We start from the raw sequence: 21,978 nt of genomic DNA, 5'->3' as shown, positions 1-21,978 counted from the left end.
GGGATGAAAAGCCGACGATCAATTGAAAATTTTGACCTTTCGTATTGAAGATAAGGATTTTTTTCCCAAAAACACCAAAAAAAATTAGGTCTTTTGGGGAAAAAAGTCCATATCTTCAATATGAAAGATCAACATTTTCAATTGATCGTCGGCTTTTCCTCCCAGCTACATACACTTTAAAAATATATCATTAGATTTATAAAATTTACTTCGAGGACTGTTATATATCAAAAATGTGAAAAATATCAAATTTTAATAATTTGTCATAAAATTAGTATTATATCGTGAATTTCAAAAAATGAAAATTATTTGATGTCAGAAAGACATTCTTCGTATTCAGAATGCAATTCGATGTCTGATGTGCGCATGTCCCACAAAAAATACTGTCGAAACGCTCAAAACGCTCCGGATCCCTTAAAAGAGGGGCCCTGAAAATCCCCCCCTAACAAGTGTTTGTGAATGGTCCCTAATTTCCCTGTACTCCAGCACAATGTTTCACTCCAGGTCCGGGGTAAGAGGTAATAGATGGCGCAATCAGCAATCACAACCAATTCTACACCTACTGCAATCTTTCTGATGATTGTCTATATCTATCAAGATTTGCGCCCTCAGAATTGTACAAATCCTCCAACATGTCCAATACCAACATGTGTGTGAGGGCAATCTCATTCATCTGGTTAATACCGACACCTATTTTGTCCCGGGCACTCGGTTGACTTAGAAACTGCCCATTTCATGGACTCCTCCTGAAGGATGACTATAATCAGCTGCTAAGTCTGGTTCAGATTGCGATAGTTGGGCGAAACGGCCAAACTTCGGTCCGCGGTTTTGTAACGGAGAACGCCTCTTGCCGACTAGTGACGCATAGCGAATCTGATCCAGTGAGGCAGATGGAACTTCGGCATCTACCAAGCCACCTATTATGTAATGAATAATAAAATGAATATGATTAGATTATTAAGTAAGTTAGAATGGACCAAGGAGTAAACACATACTATAATTCCTTAAAGCAGTATGCAGACTCCGAGTATTAGACGTACAATACTGTTATATATAATATCTGGTAGAAATATATTATCGATTTTACGTCATCAAACATTCGTTAGAACTTAAACATTACTGGAAATAGAATGGCAATAGATTAAATAACGTAGATATGTTACATACAATATTGTACGTCTAATAAAAAGTCTGCATACTGCTTAATACATTTTCGGGAAATTCAACTTTCGACCATTTATAGGGCCTACCATGCATGTGTACACAGAAATATTTTCTCAAATGGCACCGACACCCGTCACATCTTCACATGATATGAACAAAACTTTACTAAAGCCATGTTCAGACGGTAACTTAGTGTCGAATTGATGGTAAATTACCGAGCTACGACGAACAACTTTGAATCCTTTTACCATGTTAACGCACGTCCACACGATAATTACCATCGGAATACCTGGCGAGCGAGTTTGCAGCATTTGTGTAATTTACATGAAAAATGTTCTCACTATTATAGGCAAAATAACTAATTCTCGATTATGAGAGCTAACTTGGCATGTTGGGGTACATACAGATGTTTGCGTCGAGCGTATATGGCAAGCCAAGGGGGCCAAAAGCGTGGACCAGCTACGCGTAGCTTCTTTCTCGTTACGAGCAGCTGTTTGACCAATCAAAATAGTCAATTTAATCACGTGGTTGGGTCGTTAGCTGCGCGTAGTATACAGGCTGAGTCAAAAAGAAGTAAACTCATGTTTGAGGGGCTGTAACTCGAGATCTGCAAAGAATCTGCTAAATATAAAATTACCACTGGAAAGAGCAAATGCTACACGTCTAAATAAAAAAAATAATTGTCGCAATTGCTCACAGCAAACTAAAGTTATACTCATTTGAATACAACCACCCATTATTGTAGCTGCACACGGCTGATTGATTTTCATCCATTTCAATTTCGTCGAATTAGCAAAGTTCTAACAGGATTTGTTGTTGAAAAGACAACTTTTGCTTTTAATCAATATTCAACAAAGTCCATGACGGTATTATAGTTTGTAGGGATACCAATTCGAGTCTTTACGAACGATCCGGCAGAAGCTTGATTGGGGAATGTTGTGTAAAGGATTGAGCTGATCTTTGGTCTTGCTGTAACGTATGTCTAACTCTAGCAATGTTCACTTGTGATCTAGCAGTTCGTGGTCTGCCTGAAGCTTCCGGCTGTCTGTTCCTTAGTGTCCCATGCACATTGAGCTTGTTCACATTCTTATATACTGCTCCCTTACAGGAAACCCAGTTAGCTGTAGGAAATTGGAGACGATAAAGACGCTGAACTTCAGTGGGACTCTTAGTTTCATGATACTTCGTCGACAGAAACGTGCGCTCCCGTGCGGTAAATTGTGGTGGCATGTTGTCATTTGGCCCGTTTTATTATGTAGTGCAATGAGGTAAAATTCATAAGGAAAAGAGCCCTTTAACATGTAGGAATTATTGATCGAAACCACACATGCCACAGAACTTTATTTGCATTTGAATATTGCGCCTTACCAATCAATATAATAGGTAGGCCCCTACTTGGGAAGTGAAACCGTGTGCAGCTACAAAATGGGTGGTTGTATTCAAATGAGTATAACTTGAGTTTGCTCTGAGCAATTGCAAAAATTCCTTTTTTTATTTAGATGTGTAGAATTTGCTCTTTCCAGTGGTATTTTCATCTTTAGCAGAATCCTTACAGATCACAAGTTACAGCCCCTCAAACATGAGTTTACTTCTTTTTGACTCAGCCTGTAGTTATAGGTATCCTCTTTCACAATTATTATCTTGTAATTAATTTACGGAATTAGCATAGATAACGAACGGGTAAAGGAGGCCAAATCACAGCACATGTCAAGAGAACATGTTGCTAATGCCTGGCTAAAATGACACAAAGCATATTTATTTAGTGTTTCCAAGTTTACACCGTGTTTAATAGCAAGTAACTTTATACTCGGGCTGTATTAGCGGTGCAGGGGATATGAAGGTCAAACAACAACAACTACTGATGTAAAGCGCTGTGTAAAGATATTGCAGGGAAAGCGATATCACATACCACTGTGTAAATATGGAGAGAGTAAAATGGGTCATCAATTTTTTCGGAACGGGGGGGGGTTCCTAAATTTACAAAAAGTCGGCGTCAATAAATTGCGGCCCTCACTATTTGACTCCCCCCGACTCCCACCACCGCTACACCTCGTACCCCCTAGACAGGCTAAAATTGTATTGAAATCAGTCTTTTTGAATACAATAAACACACTGTAGTCATCTTGTGACTCCCTACATTTGTCATTATCAATTTATGACCCCCTCCCCCTTATTAAACAAAACAAAAAAGTATGACCCCCTATATTTGGGATCCCTTCCGAAGAAAATGATAGCCCCTAAATATAGAACAATCATCATTCTGTTCAGATATTACTTTAATAGCACCTATACCATTTTTTGCTGATATACTACAGATATTTTCATTTACAAAAATTAACAACGTAATATTTGTGAGAGAGGATGTTTACATCAGCTCCACGTGTTTAAAACCGCGAATCTGATTGGTTAGTAAGCTGCACGTAACGAGAAAGAAGCTGCGCGTAGCCAGTCCCACGTTCTGAGCCGCTTAGCTTGCCATAAGCGTACTACGCAAAGCCACACGCTTACGGCGCAAGTACATCTTTTGAGCATTGTCCAACCACGGTCTTTGGTCACGCGATTGCGTTGTTCCACGAAAAGTACGCTGACGCAACAATACGCAGAAGGTACATCCTTTCATGATCGTTAATTAAGGTATTAGACCTGGGATTGGGTGATAAAAATGTCATTTTTTGAGGTTTTTGTATGAAATTCCCCAAACTTTCAGCTTTCTTTTACTTTTTATTTGATCAAAATTGAACATTCCGTTCAAATTTTACAAATGAAATACTGTCAACAGAAAATGCAAAAATAATCCATAATGAGCGTTATCCCACATTAATACATTCATTCTATTTCCTATTGCCTATAGGACATGGCCATGGACATGACATACTAAAAATTTTCTATTTCCATTTTGGCTGATCGTTTTTCTGTCAACGTCACCAAAATACACATAATGTAATAAACACGTAGGGAAAATAAATTCTTTCACCATGTCGAGTGATCAGCTAAGAGAGCGTTGAATAATAATAATAATTATGATGATGATAATAATAATAATAATAATAATAATATAAATGGTTTTTATAATGCGGAAAATCTTCCAAGGAACTCAGAGCGCCCAAAAACATGAAGACAAATAAAAATGTAATTAATTCTGTGAATCTTGAAAAGCTTGGCAAAAGAGGTATTGTATTTTTATTAAAATACAATAAGTACACAATTATAAACTCCTCAACAAAAGTTTGGAAAGTTTTTTCAAGCATATATATCTCAGATTATTTGTGACATGTTCATATCGTGTTGCATATCAATGGATAGATACTTTATTCCCCTTTACAGTGACACCATATTTGAAACAATCACCTCTTTTCACGGCTGGATGCACGTACGTACGTCTTGTGAATGTAATGTGGTCTCAAACAGAATGTGCTCAACCAACACTAGTCGCTAACCTCAATAGCTGGTGGAAAAACCATACGCAGCTAGCCACAACAGCCAGGTACCTCCTCCTCATGCAGCTCACCGGTGCAGCTCACCAGCCTGCTGGTCACACGTTGCTGTGAGATGGCATTCCATTCTTCAACTAGGATTCGTCGCAGGTCATTCAATGTGGTTGCATTGGCTACTCTGGCACACACAGCACGACCAAGCTGGTCCCACAAGTGTTCAATCGGGTTGAGGTCTGGGACTCTGGGCTGATGGGAAGCCATTCCATTCTCTCTACTCCCATATTCAATGGGCAGTCGTTCTGTCGTTGACTACCCTGGATTTGTGGGGCGAGCGTTGTCATCTTGGAGGATTGCATTAGGTCCCAGATTGTAATCATATGGGATTGCAGCTTGTTGCACAGAATAATGATTAATTTGACAAATTCTGTATGAGACCCCACTACATTCACAAGACGTGTACTCGGGCGTGAAAAAGATGATTGTTTCAAATATGGTGTCATTGTAAAGGGAAATAAAGTAGCTATCAAGTTCAAGTTCAGTACGGTTAAACACCCCAGGTGGGGAAAATAAACCGGATTTCGGTGTGTGTGCTTTTTTTTCTTTCACTATTTGTAAATTTCTTGTAGATGTGCTTTGAAAGCTATGGGGTCAGTTATTGCTATTGATGATTCTGGCAGTGAGTTCCATTCGGTGACAGCCCTTGGTAGAAATGAGAATTTGTAGGTGTCCTTTGATGGTTGTGGTGGTATGAAGGCTTTGCTGTGATTATTCCTGGTGGAGCGTGTTACCGGGTGCAGTAGGGTTTGGACCGGGATGGCTAGGTGACCTTCGTAGGATTTCTGGAACTGGCTGAGACGCGATATTTTCCGTCTGGTAGATAGAAGTGGCCACTCCAGATCCGTCATCATGTCGGTGACACTGCTCCGCCTGTCATAGATGTTTTTAACAAAGCGGGCAGCCCTGCGCTGAACAGCTTCAAGTTGGTATATTTGGTCCGCGGTGTAAGGGTCCCAGACTGCAGCGCAGTACTCCATGGAAGGTCGCACCAATGATTTGTAAGCCATGTTCTTGATATCTTCAGTGCATCCCCGTAGATTTCTTTTTATAAAACCCAGTGATCTGTTAGCTTTTGCAGCTACTTGACTAATGTGATTTTTCCATTTCATGTTGTTTGAGATGTCTACACCAAGATATGTGTGTGAATTTGTTTGACTAAGAACGGAACCATTTAGTGAATATGTATGTTGTTTTGGTTCTTTGGCATTTGTAACCTTTAAGACAAAACATTTGGCTATGTTGAAATTCATGCACCATGTATGTTCCCAGCTACAGAGTCTGTCAAGGTCCTTTTGGAGTTTGTCGGCGTCTGCGTCATTGCTGATTGTTCTGTAAAGAACACAATCATCAGCAAAAAGTCGGACAGTGGAGGTGATTTGGTCGGGGAGGTCATTAATATATAATAAGAAAAGCAAAGGACCGAGTACAGTGCCCTGCGGAACGCCTGATTTGACATGTACCCAGTCCGATGCATCACCTCCTATAACAACCTTTTGCTTTCTTTGCATTAGCGTCGGTCCATCCACACCATAATGGGCAAGTTTCAGCAAGAGCCTCTGATGTGGAACTACATCAAAGGCCTTGCTGAAGTCCATTATGATGACGTCTGTCTGTCGCCCCTTGTCGAGGGATTTGGCGAAGTCGTTTGTTGTCAGTATTAATTGAGATTCACACGATCGATTTCGGCGAAAGCCATGTTGATGGTCGGTCAATATGCCATACTTGTCAAGATGTTTCATGACATTCGAATGAATGACATGTTCCATCACCTTGCAACATATAGAAGTAAGGGAAACCGGTCTATAGTTGCAAGGCTGTGTGCGATCTCCTTTTTTGAAGATTGGAGTTACATTCGCATTCTTCCAATCTTCAGGCAATTTGCCAGTCTCAAGTGATTTCCTAAAGATGGTCGCCAGGGCTGGCGCAATCTCCTTTGCCCCCATATTTAGGATGCGTGCGGGCACGCCGTCAGGTCCAGTTGCTTTGTTCGGGTCAAGGTCAGTCAGTAGCTCTTCAATACCATTGATGGATATATGTATGTTTGGCATGCATGGAAATTTTGAACCTGGTATGTGTGGAAGATTATCAAGTCTCTCCTTACAGAACACCGACTCAAATTGATGGTTCAGGATGTCAGCCTTCTTAATATTTTCAGAAACTAGTCTCCCATCGATTTTAAGTGATGGAATACCGAAAGAGTCACGCTTAAGACTCTTAATGAAGGAGTAAAACTTCTTCATTGATACCATACATGTGTCTCTAACATATTGACGGTAATTTCGGCGAGACTCTCTATTAAGCTGTTTACGAAGTGATCGAAAGATCTCCCAGTCATCTGTACTGTTTGAGTGCTTTGCCTTGCTAAAGGCTTTCTTTTTTTTCCTATACAACCGTGTGACATTTCGACTGAACCATGGAGGTTTCTTGTGAGGGCTTACGATCTTTGAAGGGATGTTCCGTTCCATAGTACCCTTGACCCTGGTACAGAAATCATCCCACATCTCATCTACTGTGACCATCTCTGAACAGAGATCTAGAAAGTCACTACTAATCTCAGCTAGATCTGACCTTACGGCTGACCAATCTGCTTTGTGGTATGAAAATACCTTCCTGGGTTTAGATTTATTAACTTTTGGGCGGGTATTTATTGTAACCACTGGAATTCCATTGTGGTCACTCATCCCAGGAATAACCCTCACATTTTCGACCAGGCTAGTATTTGACACAAAAACAAATCCAAAATATTTTGACCACGAGTTGGTTCACGGACTACCTGGTCTAGGCCAAAATCATTGGTTAATTCCAATAATTGCCTACATAACCCAGGTTTTGGACAACCCTGGGTGGTTGACTGTTCCTCCCAATCAATGTGAGAGAGGTTGAAATCACCAGCCAACCATATATTGTGGTCTTTGTTATTCTCTAATTTGGAAAGTGACACCTGTAGCTGTTCTAGTATCTCACTTCCCGATTCGGGGGGTCTATAAAAGGCACCTAAAAGGATTTTTTTGGAGCCGACAAGCTCTAATTGTGCCCATAATATTTCGCACTCACTGTCCAAGTCTGCACGATGTGACATGATGATGTCGTTTTTCATGCAGATAAAGACTCCACCGTAACGCTTACCATGGTCATCAAGGGGCCTATCTTTTCGGATGACGGAATAATTTGATGGAAAAATTTCACTACTACTTATGTCATCCGACAGCCAAGACTCTGTTCCGATCAAAATATCAGGGCTATTTACGTCCAGACAGAATGCCAGCTCGGCAACTTTGTTACAGACGCTCTGGAAGTTTATGACCATGACTTTGACTGGTTTGTTCTTAGGGGAGGGATGGCCACTACCAGTGGTAGTAGGCTTGTCAGACCATCTTGTACGTTTATGAAAACCTGTATCTTGCGTATGCCTAGTTGGAATATGAATAGGTGATGATGCAGCTAAGGGGGATTTAATGTCATCCTCACTACTTAGCGAAGATAGCACTCTGTAACTATTTTCTGTTACAGTCGACCAAGAGGTAAACAATGAACTTGCAAAGTTAGGCAAGCCGCACGTACATATCCAGGAGACATCACTGTCCTCCAGAGCTGCATATGTCCGAGTACTCATATTTAGGCACTTGGCGTGAAACCATGCGTCACACATGTCACATCCAACAGCATAGCATGACCAGTCACATTCTTCATTGCAAATTTGGCAGGGGAAATCGGGACCGGGATTAGTCTCTATATCGCCAGCTTGCATGACAAGGATCATGCAATAGGTGAGAACCAACTTGCGGAGACTAATATGGTCTGACTTCGACCTTATCTTACCAAGTAACAATTTGATGTCAGCAGGATATAAGTAGAACTTGAAAACAAATGTCATGTTTGCAATTGTATCAGAAATATTGACATGTTCATGCATATTGAATGGTGAAAGACATCTACAACAATCATAACAACAGTAATACATGTAAGAGCATATTGATATATTACTATGACTCAGTGAATACTCATCAGAAACATAATGCACTGTACTAGTATGATGAGTATTTGACACAACATCAACATGTATGTTTACAGAATTTATACTGGGTTTTAAGCTTATGTAGCTCGATTCTCTTTTACACATGAATATAAAAATCACCAACAGAGATATATGAAAAATGAAGACCTTCATGATGCATCATGGATGAAAAATAAGGTCACCATCACACATCCCAGCCCTACTTGCCACCACACCCGGCGTTACGCTATTGCGTTAGCACTGCATGATGATAAATGGAGACGCCATCTTGGATTGGTATCAAAACAATAACAAGTTACAAAATGATGGAAAATACCTGACCCAGATGAAATTTTATATCACAAAAAGCACACTACTGTGTGGTAAGGATGTTATTTTACCACATGGATGACAAATGGAAAGCGGATGGCTGAATAAGATGGTGGATTCAAGCCAATTTTGAGCAGCAACTAGATGACACGTCTGCTCTCCGCGAAGCACACACACACCCCTATCCATTGATATGCAACACGATATGAACATGTGACACATAATCGGAAATATAGATGCTTAAAAAAACTTTCCAAACTTTTGTTGAGGAGTTTATTACACAATATCATCTCCGTCCAAATGCCAAACAAAATAGATCGTTTTACAAAAGATCCTTAGAATAAAGAAGTTTTATTTTTCCAATAGAATGACTTTGGGTCAACGTGTTCCATATCTTAGGAGTTCCTTCTTCATCACTCCAGCATCATACTGAAAGTTAACTGATCTACTGCTGACTAATTGTGCGTTAATACTCAACTGCATTTTGTCAGAGGAGCCACTGCTTCAAAATCATCTTACATTATTAATCATGTTAATTATTGTCCTAGTTTGACTTGAGCTCTTCCTATAATTTTGTCAAATTTTCTTACCTTTAGCTGCAGCTGCAAGCTTCTCTTTCAACATCTCACTGGCATGACTGCTTGCAAGTGACGGCGTCGGGGATCCCGGAATAGACTGTTCGTCACGAATCAAAGACATAATGTCGGGTTCTGATCTCGTCCTCTGCAAACTGCCAAAACTATTGTGCCAGCTTGCATCTGAAAGGTATCTACTCGCAGTATCCCTCGGTGTATAACTTGTAAGTTTCACATTTGTCGTCTTTGGTGTGACGACTTCAGTAAGTTCAAGCTCATGGCGGACCTTCTTGCTGTCCAATTGAGCCCTTGGCTTTCGACGTCTGAAGGATTGACGTGGAGAATAAAGTTCATCATCTGAAGAAGATGCAGTTTTGAGTTGTGAAAGATTTGGGTACAAGAGGTCATAAGTGCAGCACACGTACGTCGTCATCTTCAGAGAAGGATTCATCTGAAGAATGATGTTCCGGCTCGTCAGACCAATAGTGCGGCTCTGCATATGATGAATATGGGGTAGTGAAATCTAGCACGGCTTGCCAGTGTTCTGTATCTGTATCAGAATCATGCGTATCTGGTTCCGAGTCAGAACCAGGAGAGTCTTTCTTATCTGGAGAGAAGAAGTTATCAATTGCCTCATAGGAGTCGAAAAACTCGGCTAAATCTTGAACTGATCGGTCAAATTTGGGTGGACCCTGAGGAAGCTTTGATTGAGACTTCGTTGGATCATTTGGATCAATTTCTCCGTTTAGCAAGTCCGATAGACGCGTGATCATTCCTCTTGGAATTGGAAGCTTGGCGATTTGTTCTGGAGTAACACGAGGTGGAACTGGTGATGTAGATCTTGGCGGTGATAGACTGGAACCCGGACGTGGAGAACCTTTGCTGTCGTGTGAGACATTCAATCTGAACGGCTTGCTCTGACGAGGTAAATCTGGACTACCCGTAGAAATTCGTAATAATGATCGATTACTGTATGTGGTTGACGTAGTTTGTCTTCTGAAATCCATGGTAGGTGTTACATGTCGATAATCTGAACTGTGATGAGATCGTCTAGAGTCACTGAAGAGCAAAGAGATAGAAGTTTCCATTGGTTTATACCTGGTGAACCCTCCTGTATTACGTCGGTTAGGATAGATTTCGTGATTGAGCAAGAAGTGGATAAGCTTAACTGGGTCATCTGTAATAATGACTTGAGACAGTCGTAAATCTCGTCTTATTTGCTCAAGCTCATCAATATCTTCCGAACTGCTATCTGAGAATGAGGAGACGGACGACAAAATTGGAGAAAGACTGGTGAAAGGTGTAGGTCTACCACCTCGAGATAATGATGTCGTCAGAGTCGAAGATGTGTTAGATATTATTGCAGTAGTATAACCGGGATGTGATGACTGTACTACGATGACCTGTGTACCTGGTGGCAAGACTCTATTAGATGAATGGAGGTTAGCAGTAGTCTGGTAAGGAGAAATAGTGGAAAGAGTTGAGGCGAGTTGTTGTCGTGGTGTTCCTAAGCTGCCATCGCGATCAAATCTGGACATGTAGGAATCCTTAGGATCAGGTGGTACATCGTCATACCTTGTGTATGTGTATGTGTGTCGTGGTGTTTCCAAGCTGCCATCGCGATCAAATCGGGACATGTAGGAATCCGTAGAATCAGATGGTACATCGTCATACCTTGTGTATGTGTATCTGTACTGGCTAGATGATTCTGGTTTTGGATCTCTTGACGTAGATCTGAGGCTGTAATCGAGCCGTGAGAACAAATTTTGAGTTGTTGGACTCAGTGCTATGTTGTCCAGAGAGGACAGTTCGGGTGCTTGAGTAGTAAGATCAGCTTCTATCGGTTTTATGGACTCTTCAACTAAAACAGGTGTTTTCTCTTCAACAGGGCTGAAGACTCTTCTAGTTCCAAGCTTGAGTGTAGTAGGTCTGTGCGACCGCAGTCTGTCCAATCCTGGTGGGGTGTAATCCGCTTCAGGCTGGTCATATGGTGACGTTGATCTTTCTTCTGTATGATAAGGTAGTGGAGAGCTGCCATCTTCACGTGTTGCAGGGCTGGCTTGTACTTCAACATCCATATCAAATTCATGCCCTTGAGTTAAAGCATTATTTGTGGGATGTTTCTGTGCTCGTATTTCCCGTTCCACTTCACGTCGAATAATAGGCTCCATCTCAACGCGGATCTGTGGTTCTAATTCCCCACGAATTCTGAACTCCACATCCGCTCTTTGACGACCTTCAACTAAGACTGGTGTTTTCTCTTCAGTAGGTCTGAAGACTCTTCTCGTTCCAAGCTTGAGTGTAGTAGGTCTTTCCGACCTTAGTCTGTCCAATTCTGATGAGGTGTAATCTGCTTCAGGCTGTTTGTATGGTGAGGTTGATCTTTCTCGTGTATGGTAAGGTATTGGAGAGCTGCCATCTTCACGTGTCACAGGACTAGCTTGTACTTCAACATCCATATCAAAGTCATGTTGCATAGAGCTATCATTTTGATCTTCTCCTCTCGGTGATAACATCGAGGTACTCTGGTTGACCATTACTGGTTGTACTTGCAGTGTACGATCAATACAATACAAAGATTCATATTGTGTGAACGACACTTTGTGGTTAGCTGTGGCTTGAGTGGCTTCATTACATTGTTCAACCTCAGTTTGGCTATTGACGCTGACCTGATTAGATGGTGGACCACCTGGTAATGACCTCACTTCCACAATCTTCACGGTTGGTTCTGAGTCGAATTGAGTGATTTTGTCTTTTGCAGGAATTGAAGCTTGCACCGAAATAGCTTTGGTAATTGTATCTAAGGGCGATGTACCACGATCAAACGTACTTGGTTGTACTTGAGTTAAAGCATTATTTGCGAGAGGTTTCTCAGCATACGTTCCTCTACTTGTGGTCTTGATCGACGTTTGTGTCGGCTTATTGAAAACCACTTCTTGCATTGGTGCCGTACTTTGATCAACACACACCGGTTTCTGTGCTCGTATTTCGATTTCTACTTCACGTCGAATAGTAGGCTCAATCTCTACGCGCATCTTTGGCTTAATTTCTCTTTCCACTTCAAGTCGAATAATGGGCTCCATTTCCGCACGGATCTTTGGCTCTATTTCTCTTTCCACTTCAAGTCGAATAATAGGCTCCATTTCCGCACGGATCTTTGGCTCTATTTCTCTTTCCACTTCACGTCGAATAATAGGCTTCATTTCCGCACGGATCTTTGGCTCTAATTCCACACGAATTCTGAACTCCACATCTGCTCTGTGACGACCTTCAACTAAGACAGGTGCTTTCTCTTCAACAGGGCTGAGGACTTTTCTAGTTCCTAGCTTGAGTGTAGTAGGTCTTTCTGACCGCATTCTGTCCAATTCTGATGAGTTGTAATCTGCTTCAGGCTGTTTGTATGGTGAGGTTGATCTTTCTTGTGTATGGTAAGGTAGTGGAGAGCTGCCATCTTCACGTGTTGCAGGACAAGCCTGTACTTCAACATCTATATCTGAAATTGAAGTACTCTGATTTAACATCACTAAGTCCTCAACAGTACTTTGATCAACACACACCGGTTTCTGCGCTCGTATTTCTGTTTCCATCTCACGTCGCACAATAGGTTCCATTTCCGCACGGATCTTTGGCTCTATTTCTTTTTCCACTTCACGTCGAATAATAGGTTCCATTTCCGCACGGATCTTTGGCTCTAATTCCACACGAAGTCTGAACTCCATATCTGCTCTGTAGGGATCTTCAATTAAGACAGGTGTTTTCTCTTCAGAGCTGAAGACTCTTCTAGTTCCAAGCTTGATTGTAGTAGGTCTTTCTGACCGCATTCTGTCCAATTCTGATGAGGTGTAATCTGCTTCAGGCTGTTTGTATGGTGAGGTTGATCTTTCTTCTGTATGGTAAGGTAGTGGAGAGCTGCCATCTTCACGTGTTGCAGGACTAGCCTGTACTTCAACATCCATATCAAAGTCATGTTGCATAGAGCTATCATTTTGATCTTCTCCTCTCGGTGATAACATTGAGGTGCTCTGGTTGACCATTACTGGTTGTACTTGCAGTGTACGATCAATACAATACAAAGATTCATATTGTGTGAACGACACTTTGTGGTTAGCTGTGGCTTGAGTGGCTTCATTACATTGTTCAACCTCAGTCTGGATATTGATGCTGACCTGATTAGATGGCGGACCACCTGGTAATGACCTCACTTCTACAATTTTCACGGTTGGTTCTGTGTCGAATTGAGTGATTTTGTCTTTTGCAGGAGTTGAAGCTTGAACCGAAATGGCTTTGGTAATTGTGTCCAACGGCGAAGTACCACGATCAAACGTACTTGGTTGTACTTGAGTTAAAGCATTATTTGCGGGAGGTTTCTCAGGATACGTTCCTCGACTCGTGGTCTTGATCGACGTTTGTGTCGGCTTATTGAAAACCACTTCTTGCATTGGGGCCGTACTTTGATCAACACACACCGGTTTCTGTGCTCGTATTTCCCTATCCACTTCACGTCGAATAATAGGCTCCATTTCCACGCGGATCTTTGGCTCTAGCTCCCACGAAGTCTGAACTCCATGTCTGCTCTGTGACGACCTTCCATTTCGAATCTTATGCGAGATTCAAATTCGTTCTTCATCTCTTCTTTAACATCTTGCCTTAGTTCCTCACGGATTACGAACGTCATCTCACGTCGTACATCATTTTCTAACTCACTTCTAACCTCCTCCTTAACATCACACTTTACCTCATCCCTGAGTTCTTCTCTCATCTGTTCTTCAACCTCCTCACGAATATCACGCTGGATCTCCATACGCACTGCCTCCTTCACCTCATCTCTGAGTTCTTCTCTCATCTCTTCTTTGACCTCCTCGCGAATCTCTTCCCTTACTTCTTCTTTCACTTCCTCACGAAGATGTACATTTTCAGCACTAACGTATGAAGGTGGGATGGTCATAGAAGCGTGGACTTGTTCCATCTGGATAGGTTGAATTGCAAGTTCGACATCAACAGGTGTATCATACTGGATTGCAACATCATTCCTACGCATCAACAAAGGTGATGTACCCCGGACAACAGTTTCTACCTCGGCTTGAGTCATACGATCGAGATGGTGTTGTGGTACCGTGATTGTGCCTCTTTCAAATATGCTTGGTCTAACCTGAGTAGATTTGGGTCGGTTTGTAACAGATGCTTCGACTGATTTGTCCATATTTACTGGTATTACTTGTGAGGATGTATCAGTTAGTGAAGCTTCGTATTGTATCGATTTATCATGTGTGAGAAGTTCATCAATTATATCAGCTTGGGTCGATTGATCCTTGGGGTACTCTGGAAGACGAGAAGTATAAGTATCAGGCTCTGCCATAAATGTAATAATCTCTGCTTGCTTTACCATCTCTTCTCCAACGAAAGACTCAAGCATTTCATCATCAAGATGATCAGTTTGGGTACCCATGGAAGGACCTCTTCGTTTGGAAATGATGGGTGAACTTGCCTGCTCACAAATTACAGGTTTGACCTGAATAGCAGTATCCTCACTTTCTAATCGTTCGTACTGTGAAGTCATATCCACCTGGTCACGTCTCTCATATTGCGATCCTTCATTCTTCTGGACTGGAGTCACTTGTACATCCATTTCCATTACGTCTGGCTTGATAGTGGAAGCATGATCTTGTACTTCAGGTTTAGCACTGGTGGCAACAGTTGTCGACCTGATATCAGGTGTTATTTGCACACCTGTTTCGGACTTTGACACTCTAGTTTGGGTCATATTTTCTGACAGTGGTACTCTGGTGGATGTACCAATGTCGAATGTTTCATTCACGACTTGCCACATCATACGTCGGGGTTTTTGCATAGAAATATTAGACTGCACAGCAACATTGTGTCTCACAGCAGGTTTCGTGACTGTCCCTTGATTAAACGTCATAGGTTCAACTTGTATTGATGTACTCATGGTTTCCGAACGTGGTTCATGCTGGACTTCAGTGTCTTTGGTTGGTACTTTCTTTTCTCCAAGCTCGACTTGGACTTGTGATGTTGATTGTTCTACCTTATCGGTTACAGTCATTTGTTCAATGGTCAACGGCTTGGCTTGAGCGGCAAAGTCGACGGCAGAAATCGGAGTAGTTTGAGTTTCAAAGGACTCGGGTTTATGGAAGTCTGTTTGAGCACCGATGGTTGTGACGTGGATTGGTTCCGGTTCAAGGAAGTTTGTTTGGGCACCGGAGGAAATGGCAGTAGTCTGTTCAGATTGTGTTCGTGCTTCAAAGGTGATAGGTTCAACTTGTATGCGGGCATCTCTGAGAGGAACGCGTTCAACGGGAACGTCAGGAGAGTCGTGTTGTACTGAACTGTCTCTAGTTTCCTGTTTCTTTGGTGGTGGTGCAGAGAAAGTGCTTTGTACCGATGTTATTGACATTGGTGTGATACGCTCTTGGACGACACTGATTGGAGTGAGATTTGCTTGTATAGAAGAATCTATCATAAGATTCCTATCAGTTGAAGACATCTTATGCCTCGTCATCTTTGGTGATGTTTGGGTTCTTCCCACTTTAACATCTGCAAAGTGCTGTGAGAATACATCCCGTGTTACGTACGACGCTTGGACTGCCAATTCATTCGACGGAGCCAAGATCGGACTGTTTGCGCGATGGATGACTTTCACATGAATTGGACTTGCGGCACGATCGACGACTGAAGTCTGGATTGGACTAGCTGCTCTCTCAACGCTTGGTTTCGCATCTGTTTGTACGAATGCAAATGATTTTTGTATATCAATCGGGCTCGATGATCTCTCAACCACACGCTTTCCATCCGTTTGCACATAAGTATAGGACATCTGTGCAGGATCGGTACAAGCGCTTTGATGAATAAGCTCCACGTTAGTAGTCTGTGAAGGCATGTCATTGATATCCTTCTTTACCTCTTGAGTCTGCGTTTGAGCTAGATGTGTCACTGCTGCTACATGAACGGCACGATCTTCGACATTCATTGGTTTGGTCTGAGAATAGATGTTCTTGACGTCGACATGTGTTTGCGCATCAGCATCTGCGACCATGATCATATCTTGTATTGATTCAGATTCGTGGATATCTGCGACTCGAATAACTTCAGATGTAAATTGTGGAAGCGATACGAATTCTTCAGCTTGAGTATCCACATCCACAACTTCGATCTCGTCATCTGAATAATCTGATTCGGTGAAGAAAATTCCCGGTTGAGTTTGACTGATGGAATCCATGACTTCGATGTCAGTATCTGAACAACTATCTGCGACTATCAGCACTGGCTCTGTTTGAGTGTTTGTGTCCACACCACTGTCAGAATCATACATGTAGGAATAGCGTCCAGCTTTGACGACGTTGAGTTCCTCAGGGATGATCTCTTGTTGATCTTCTGAAGCCTGCCAATCTGTTTGGGACACTCCATGACGCTGAACTGTTGCAACTTGCACCCAATTATCTATTGTATCTGGTTCATATTGCGTCCACCTATTAAGAACATCTAACATGGTTTGCGTCGATGCAATTAACCCTTCGTGGGTATCTGTGACCATTCCCTTTGTTTTCATATTCGGAGTCACCTGAGTCTGTTTCCATAATTTAGGCATGTCCTCGGAACACGTATAAGTGTCTTTCATAACATTTTTCAAAGTCATGGTGTTACTGTCACTCATATCGGGGGAAATCTGCGTCTGGAAATTCTTCTGAAGGATTGGGTCTAATTGAACGGCCATTTCATTAAGTTGTTTCGCGATTGTTTCGATGTGTTGATCGCGAGTCTGTGGCTCGACCTGGATATTAACACTTCTCTGGTGACACTCGTATTGGCTCACAGAATCGTGTGTAAGTACTCTATCAGCTTGAGTATAGCTATCTTTTGTGAGAACACCAAGATTGATTGAAGCATGTACAGGCTCTAATACTTCTCGTGTAACCAATTCCTGAATAGGTTCTGGTTTGATTTCTTCGGTCGCCTCAGGGTCTTTGGACGTTATTTCTACTGGAGATATTGATAATAAACGTTTTCTTGCGAAGACCGGGGATGTATTTGCGTGACGAACTGGCACTGCTTCTTGGTGTGAAAAATCTGCATAATCTGGCTTCACTTGAGTAGCAGTATTAGCCTCATCAGGTGGCATTACTTGGGAGTGTTGATTTACCACTGCAGGTGGCACAGTAGATGAACCTTTTGTAAACATAGCAGGTCTGCACAAAATGCTAGAATCAGATGTAGACACTGGTAACGCTTTTTGGTGTGAGAAATTGGCATAATCTGGCTTCACTTGAGTTGCAGTATTAGCTTCGTTAGGTGGCATTACTTGGGAGAATTGATCTACCACTGCAGGTGGCACAATAGATGAGCCAGTTGTACACACATCAGGTCTACACAAAATGCTAGAATCAGATGTAGACACTTTATGTTCAACTTGAATGCCGACTTCAGTTCCAAAATTTGGCATGGCGGTCTCAACAGGCTGCAACCGAACTGGTACCGCTTCTTGAATAGGTTCTGGTTTGGTTTCTTCGATCATCTCAGGGTCTGTAGACGTTATTTCTATGGGAGATATTGATAACAAATGCTTTCTTCTAACGATAGGGGATGTTTTTGCGTGACGAACTGGTACCGCTTCTTGGTGTGAAAAATCAACATAATCTGGTTTTACTTGTGTTGCAGTATTAGCCTCGTTAGGTGGCATTACTTGGGAGTACTGGTCTACCACCGCAGGTGGCACAGTAGATGAACCCGTTGTAAACACAGCAGGTCTACACAAGATGCTAGAATCAGATGTAGACACTTTGTGTTCAACTTGAATGCCGATTTCAGTTCCAAAATTTGGCATTACTTGGGAGAATTGATCTACCACTGCAAGTTGAACAGTAGATGAAGCTGTTGTAAGCATAGTAGGTCTGCACAATATGCTTAAATCAGATGTAGACATTGGAAGCGCTTCTTGGTATGAAAAATCTGCGCAATCTGGCCTCACTTGAGTAGCAGTATTAGCCTCGTTAGGTGGCATTACTTGAGAGTGTTGATCTACCACTGCAGGGGGCACAGTAGATGAACCGGTTGTAAACACAGCAGGTCTGCACAATATGCTAGAATCAGATGTAGACACTTTGTGTTCAACTTGAATGCCGATTTCAGTTCCGAAATTTGGCATGGCGGTCTCAACAGGCTGCAACCGTTGAGGAATTATCAGCTCTTCTATTTGAGGCCAAGGCTCAGCTGGTGATGTTGATCTTTCTGTAACTTCTCGTGTAGGTTGCACAATATCATGGCTCATTTCAGCATTTAATTGCGGACTCTTCAAAGTTATAACACCAAGATGCGTTGGGACTTCTTCGACTGGTGTGTAATTTTGTTTAGCGGTCACTTTTGGACTCTTTAAAGTGATAACTCCTAGCTGTTTAGGTCTTTCTGGTTCTTCCTCTATATGTTGATATTGTTTTTGTTTCTTCAATCTCCGTCCTACGCTATCTTCAACATTTTTCACAACAGTCGACCAAGGAAACATGGGTCCCGTCGCCTTTTCTTTCTTTGGTGTTTTCGTTCCTTTTTCCTTCTTTCCTGTGATCTTAAAGAAGCCTAATGATTTAGCTTTAGGTTCCTCTTGGGGCGTAGCTAATTGAGACTGAAGCTCCCTTATGATCTGGCGATATTCATTTTCTACCGACTCTCGAACAGTTGATAAGATATCTCCCCACGGTTTTGCAGCTTGAGTTCCACACTCAGTCACATGTGGTTTCACAACAGGGGCTCCTTTTGTCTCCTTCAATTTAAACACGGCAACGGTGGGAATGGTCTTGCTCTCAGGCTCCGGCTCCGTCAATCTCTCTTCCAGCTCTCTGATCGTCCTGCGGTATTCATTTTCAAGTATCACTCTGACATCTTTAACTACCTTAGACCATGATCTGTCTGCCTGTGTATTCGAATCGGTCATCTGTGGAGTTTCAGATTGAGTGAATGCGGCGACGGTCTGAGCAGCAGGCTTCTTAGGACTACTCTTCAACTTGAACACGGCAAAATTTGGGGAAGTCTTCGCATAATCAGGCTCATCCTTTGGCACTTCGGCGAGTCTTTCCTCCAGTTCATTGATAGTACGCCTGTACTCGTTTTCTAATATGCGCTTCATGTCTTTCAGAATTACATTCCAAGACCGATCGGGTTGCGTTGTTTGTTCATCCGTTTTGACTTGCTCACTTTGCGTAAAACTGTCCAATTTGGGTTTATCTTTAGCACCCTTTAACTTAAAGACACTCATAACTGTAGGCTCCTTCTGTGTGTTTGCCTTTTCAAACTCTCCTTGCTCTATAGCCATTCTGTGATATTCGTCAATTGCATCATCCTGAATCTTGCGAACAAGTTGCTCCCATGGAAGTTGCGATTGTGACCCTCTGCTCTTGGTTTGAGTCACAGCAGGCCTGAGGTCCTTGACAGGTTCTTGCTCCAATTTGATGACAGCTTGAGCAGGTTGCTGCTGTTTACCTTTGGTACCCTTTAATTTAAAGGTACTCACAAGTGTAGGGTCCTTCTTGGTTCTTGCTTTTTCAACCTCCCCCTGCTTCATAACCGTCCTGTGATATTCGTCCATTGCATCATCCTGAATCTTACGAACAAGTTGCCCCCATGGAAGTTGCGATTGCGATCCTCTGCTCTTTGTCTGAGTTACAGCAGGCTTGAGATCCTTGACAGGTTCTTGTTTTAATTTGATGATTGCCTGAGCAGGTTGCTTTTGTTCCCGACGTAGAGTGCTTCTCATCTCGTCTTCGAATTCGCTCATCATTTGCCTCCAGGAAAAGTCTGGTTGGGTAGCACTGTCTCGAACATTTTTATGAGGTACCGGAGTTGTAATCTTTACGACTCCAACGCTGTTAACTACTGGCTCTGACGAGTCCTCGGCTGTTTGCTCCGTTCTAGGCCACTTTGCAGGTCCGCGTGTTTGTCGTAGTTTTTCTTCTATAACATCTTCAACGTCTCGCATAATTTCCAACCATGTTTTATCCGTTTGGGCGCCATTCTCTTGTACAATACCTTCTGGTCGTCTCAATTTGATTTTCCCGACATCTTTAGGAGCACTGCGTTTTGCAGATTTCTTTGACACTTCCTCTTCTACACATTCTTGTAATTTATGCAGTAATTTATTCCACGGAACGTGTGGCTCGGTGGCAGCATCCTTCTTCTGCAACTTCGCTCTTCGTTTTGGTTTTGGAGAAACTAATTTCACATAGCCTATTGTTTGTTCTGGATTAATATATCTTATTTCTGGACTTCTTACTCTGGCTTCTGGGCTTCTCGATCTGCTGGGATTTCTTTGTCTTTTGTCTTCAGGTATTGAATGTCTATCGAGACTCTTTACCCTTCTTTCATTACTTGAATGCCTTTCAGAACTTCTGTGTCTTTCCAAACTCTTAACTCTTCTCTCAGGACTGGGGTGTCTTTCAGGACTCCTTACTCTCTTCGCAGTACTCCTGCTCTTCCTTTCTTGACTTCTAACTCTTTCTTCTGGACTTCGTGCTCTCTGTTGGAAACGTTCTGATCTCAAAGGTCGTGGACTCGTTTGTGGACTCACAAGTTTCAAAATACCTATTGTATGGACATCGTCTGCATCCAATGTATCGCTTTCGTACTGCGATTTGTCTGCAACAGAATTCTGACTAGAATATCCTTGATCACTAAAAACGCCAAATTCATCAGTCGTGTCTGGAGACACCAACCTAATGACACCAATGGTAGGAAGTGGATCATTTCCGTTTTGCGGACCACGTACTGGAAGAGATTTTGATCTTCTTTTCCGCCTCTCGATGCTCCCTCTGCTGGAGGGTCTATTGGTTTCTCGTACAAAACCAGATGGTCTTCCGTCTAGTTCGTCATCAGTGGAGACGCTAGTGTAATGATCTGATGACATTGATCGCATTGAGTCGGAAGAGAGCTGCTTCATTGCTTGGTCTTTAAATCGCACTTGTTTCTTAGATATTGTGGAGGACATCGTGCCTGATTCATAAGGCTGCATCAATCGAATGGTACCTGTACATAAGCGAAAGAGGAGAGAAAACAAATGAATTGGCATTAAAATTTGAAATTGCTTTTCAATTTATGACATTATACAAACGTTACATAAAACATCCATCTCAATCATTTGAAATAAGCTTGTATTTACCCAAACTGATGATATCCTATCCAACAAGACACAGCTCATCAACTCCTGTTACACTATATAACTACCAACCTATCTTCATCAGATAAAGACTGCATTGATTGTCAGGAATAACTAGCAAAGAGCGATATATTTTTGGCCAATCAAATCGATTGTAATTTGTAGCACTAGAAAATTCAAAGCTACCAATTTGTCAGTGATTCATCGCTCATCTCAATAGAATAAGCAATCAGTTTATAGAAAATCATGTACGAAAAACATGTAATGGCGGCC

General features: G+C 42.1%; 1 protein-coding gene across 1 annotated transcript in view; it reads right to left on the bottom strand.

Moving 5' to 3' along the window:
* Positions 1–21,978, bottom strand: part of LOC140138265 (uncharacterized) — a 59,188-nt gene that overhangs the window by 10,041 nt on the left and 27,169 nt on the right. Inside the window, 5 exon segments of the mRNA XM_072160179.1 lie at positions 5,231–7,239; positions 7,710–8,396; positions 9,570–9,911; positions 9,976–14,095; positions 14,098–21,575. Of these exon segments, the coding sequence (XP_072016280.1) occupies positions 5,231–7,239; positions 7,710–8,396; positions 9,570–9,911; positions 9,976–14,095; positions 14,098–21,575 (14,636 nt within the window).

Source organism: Amphiura filiformis, chromosome 17 (genome assembly GCF_039555335.1).
Source record: "Amphiura filiformis chromosome 17, Afil_fr2py, whole genome shotgun sequence".
Lineage (NCBI taxonomy): Eukaryota > Metazoa > Echinodermata > Ophiuroidea > Amphilepidida > Amphiuridae > Amphiura > Amphiura filiformis.
Note: the sequence above shows the minus strand (reverse complement) of the source record. Positions and strands in the feature narration are given on the sequence as shown.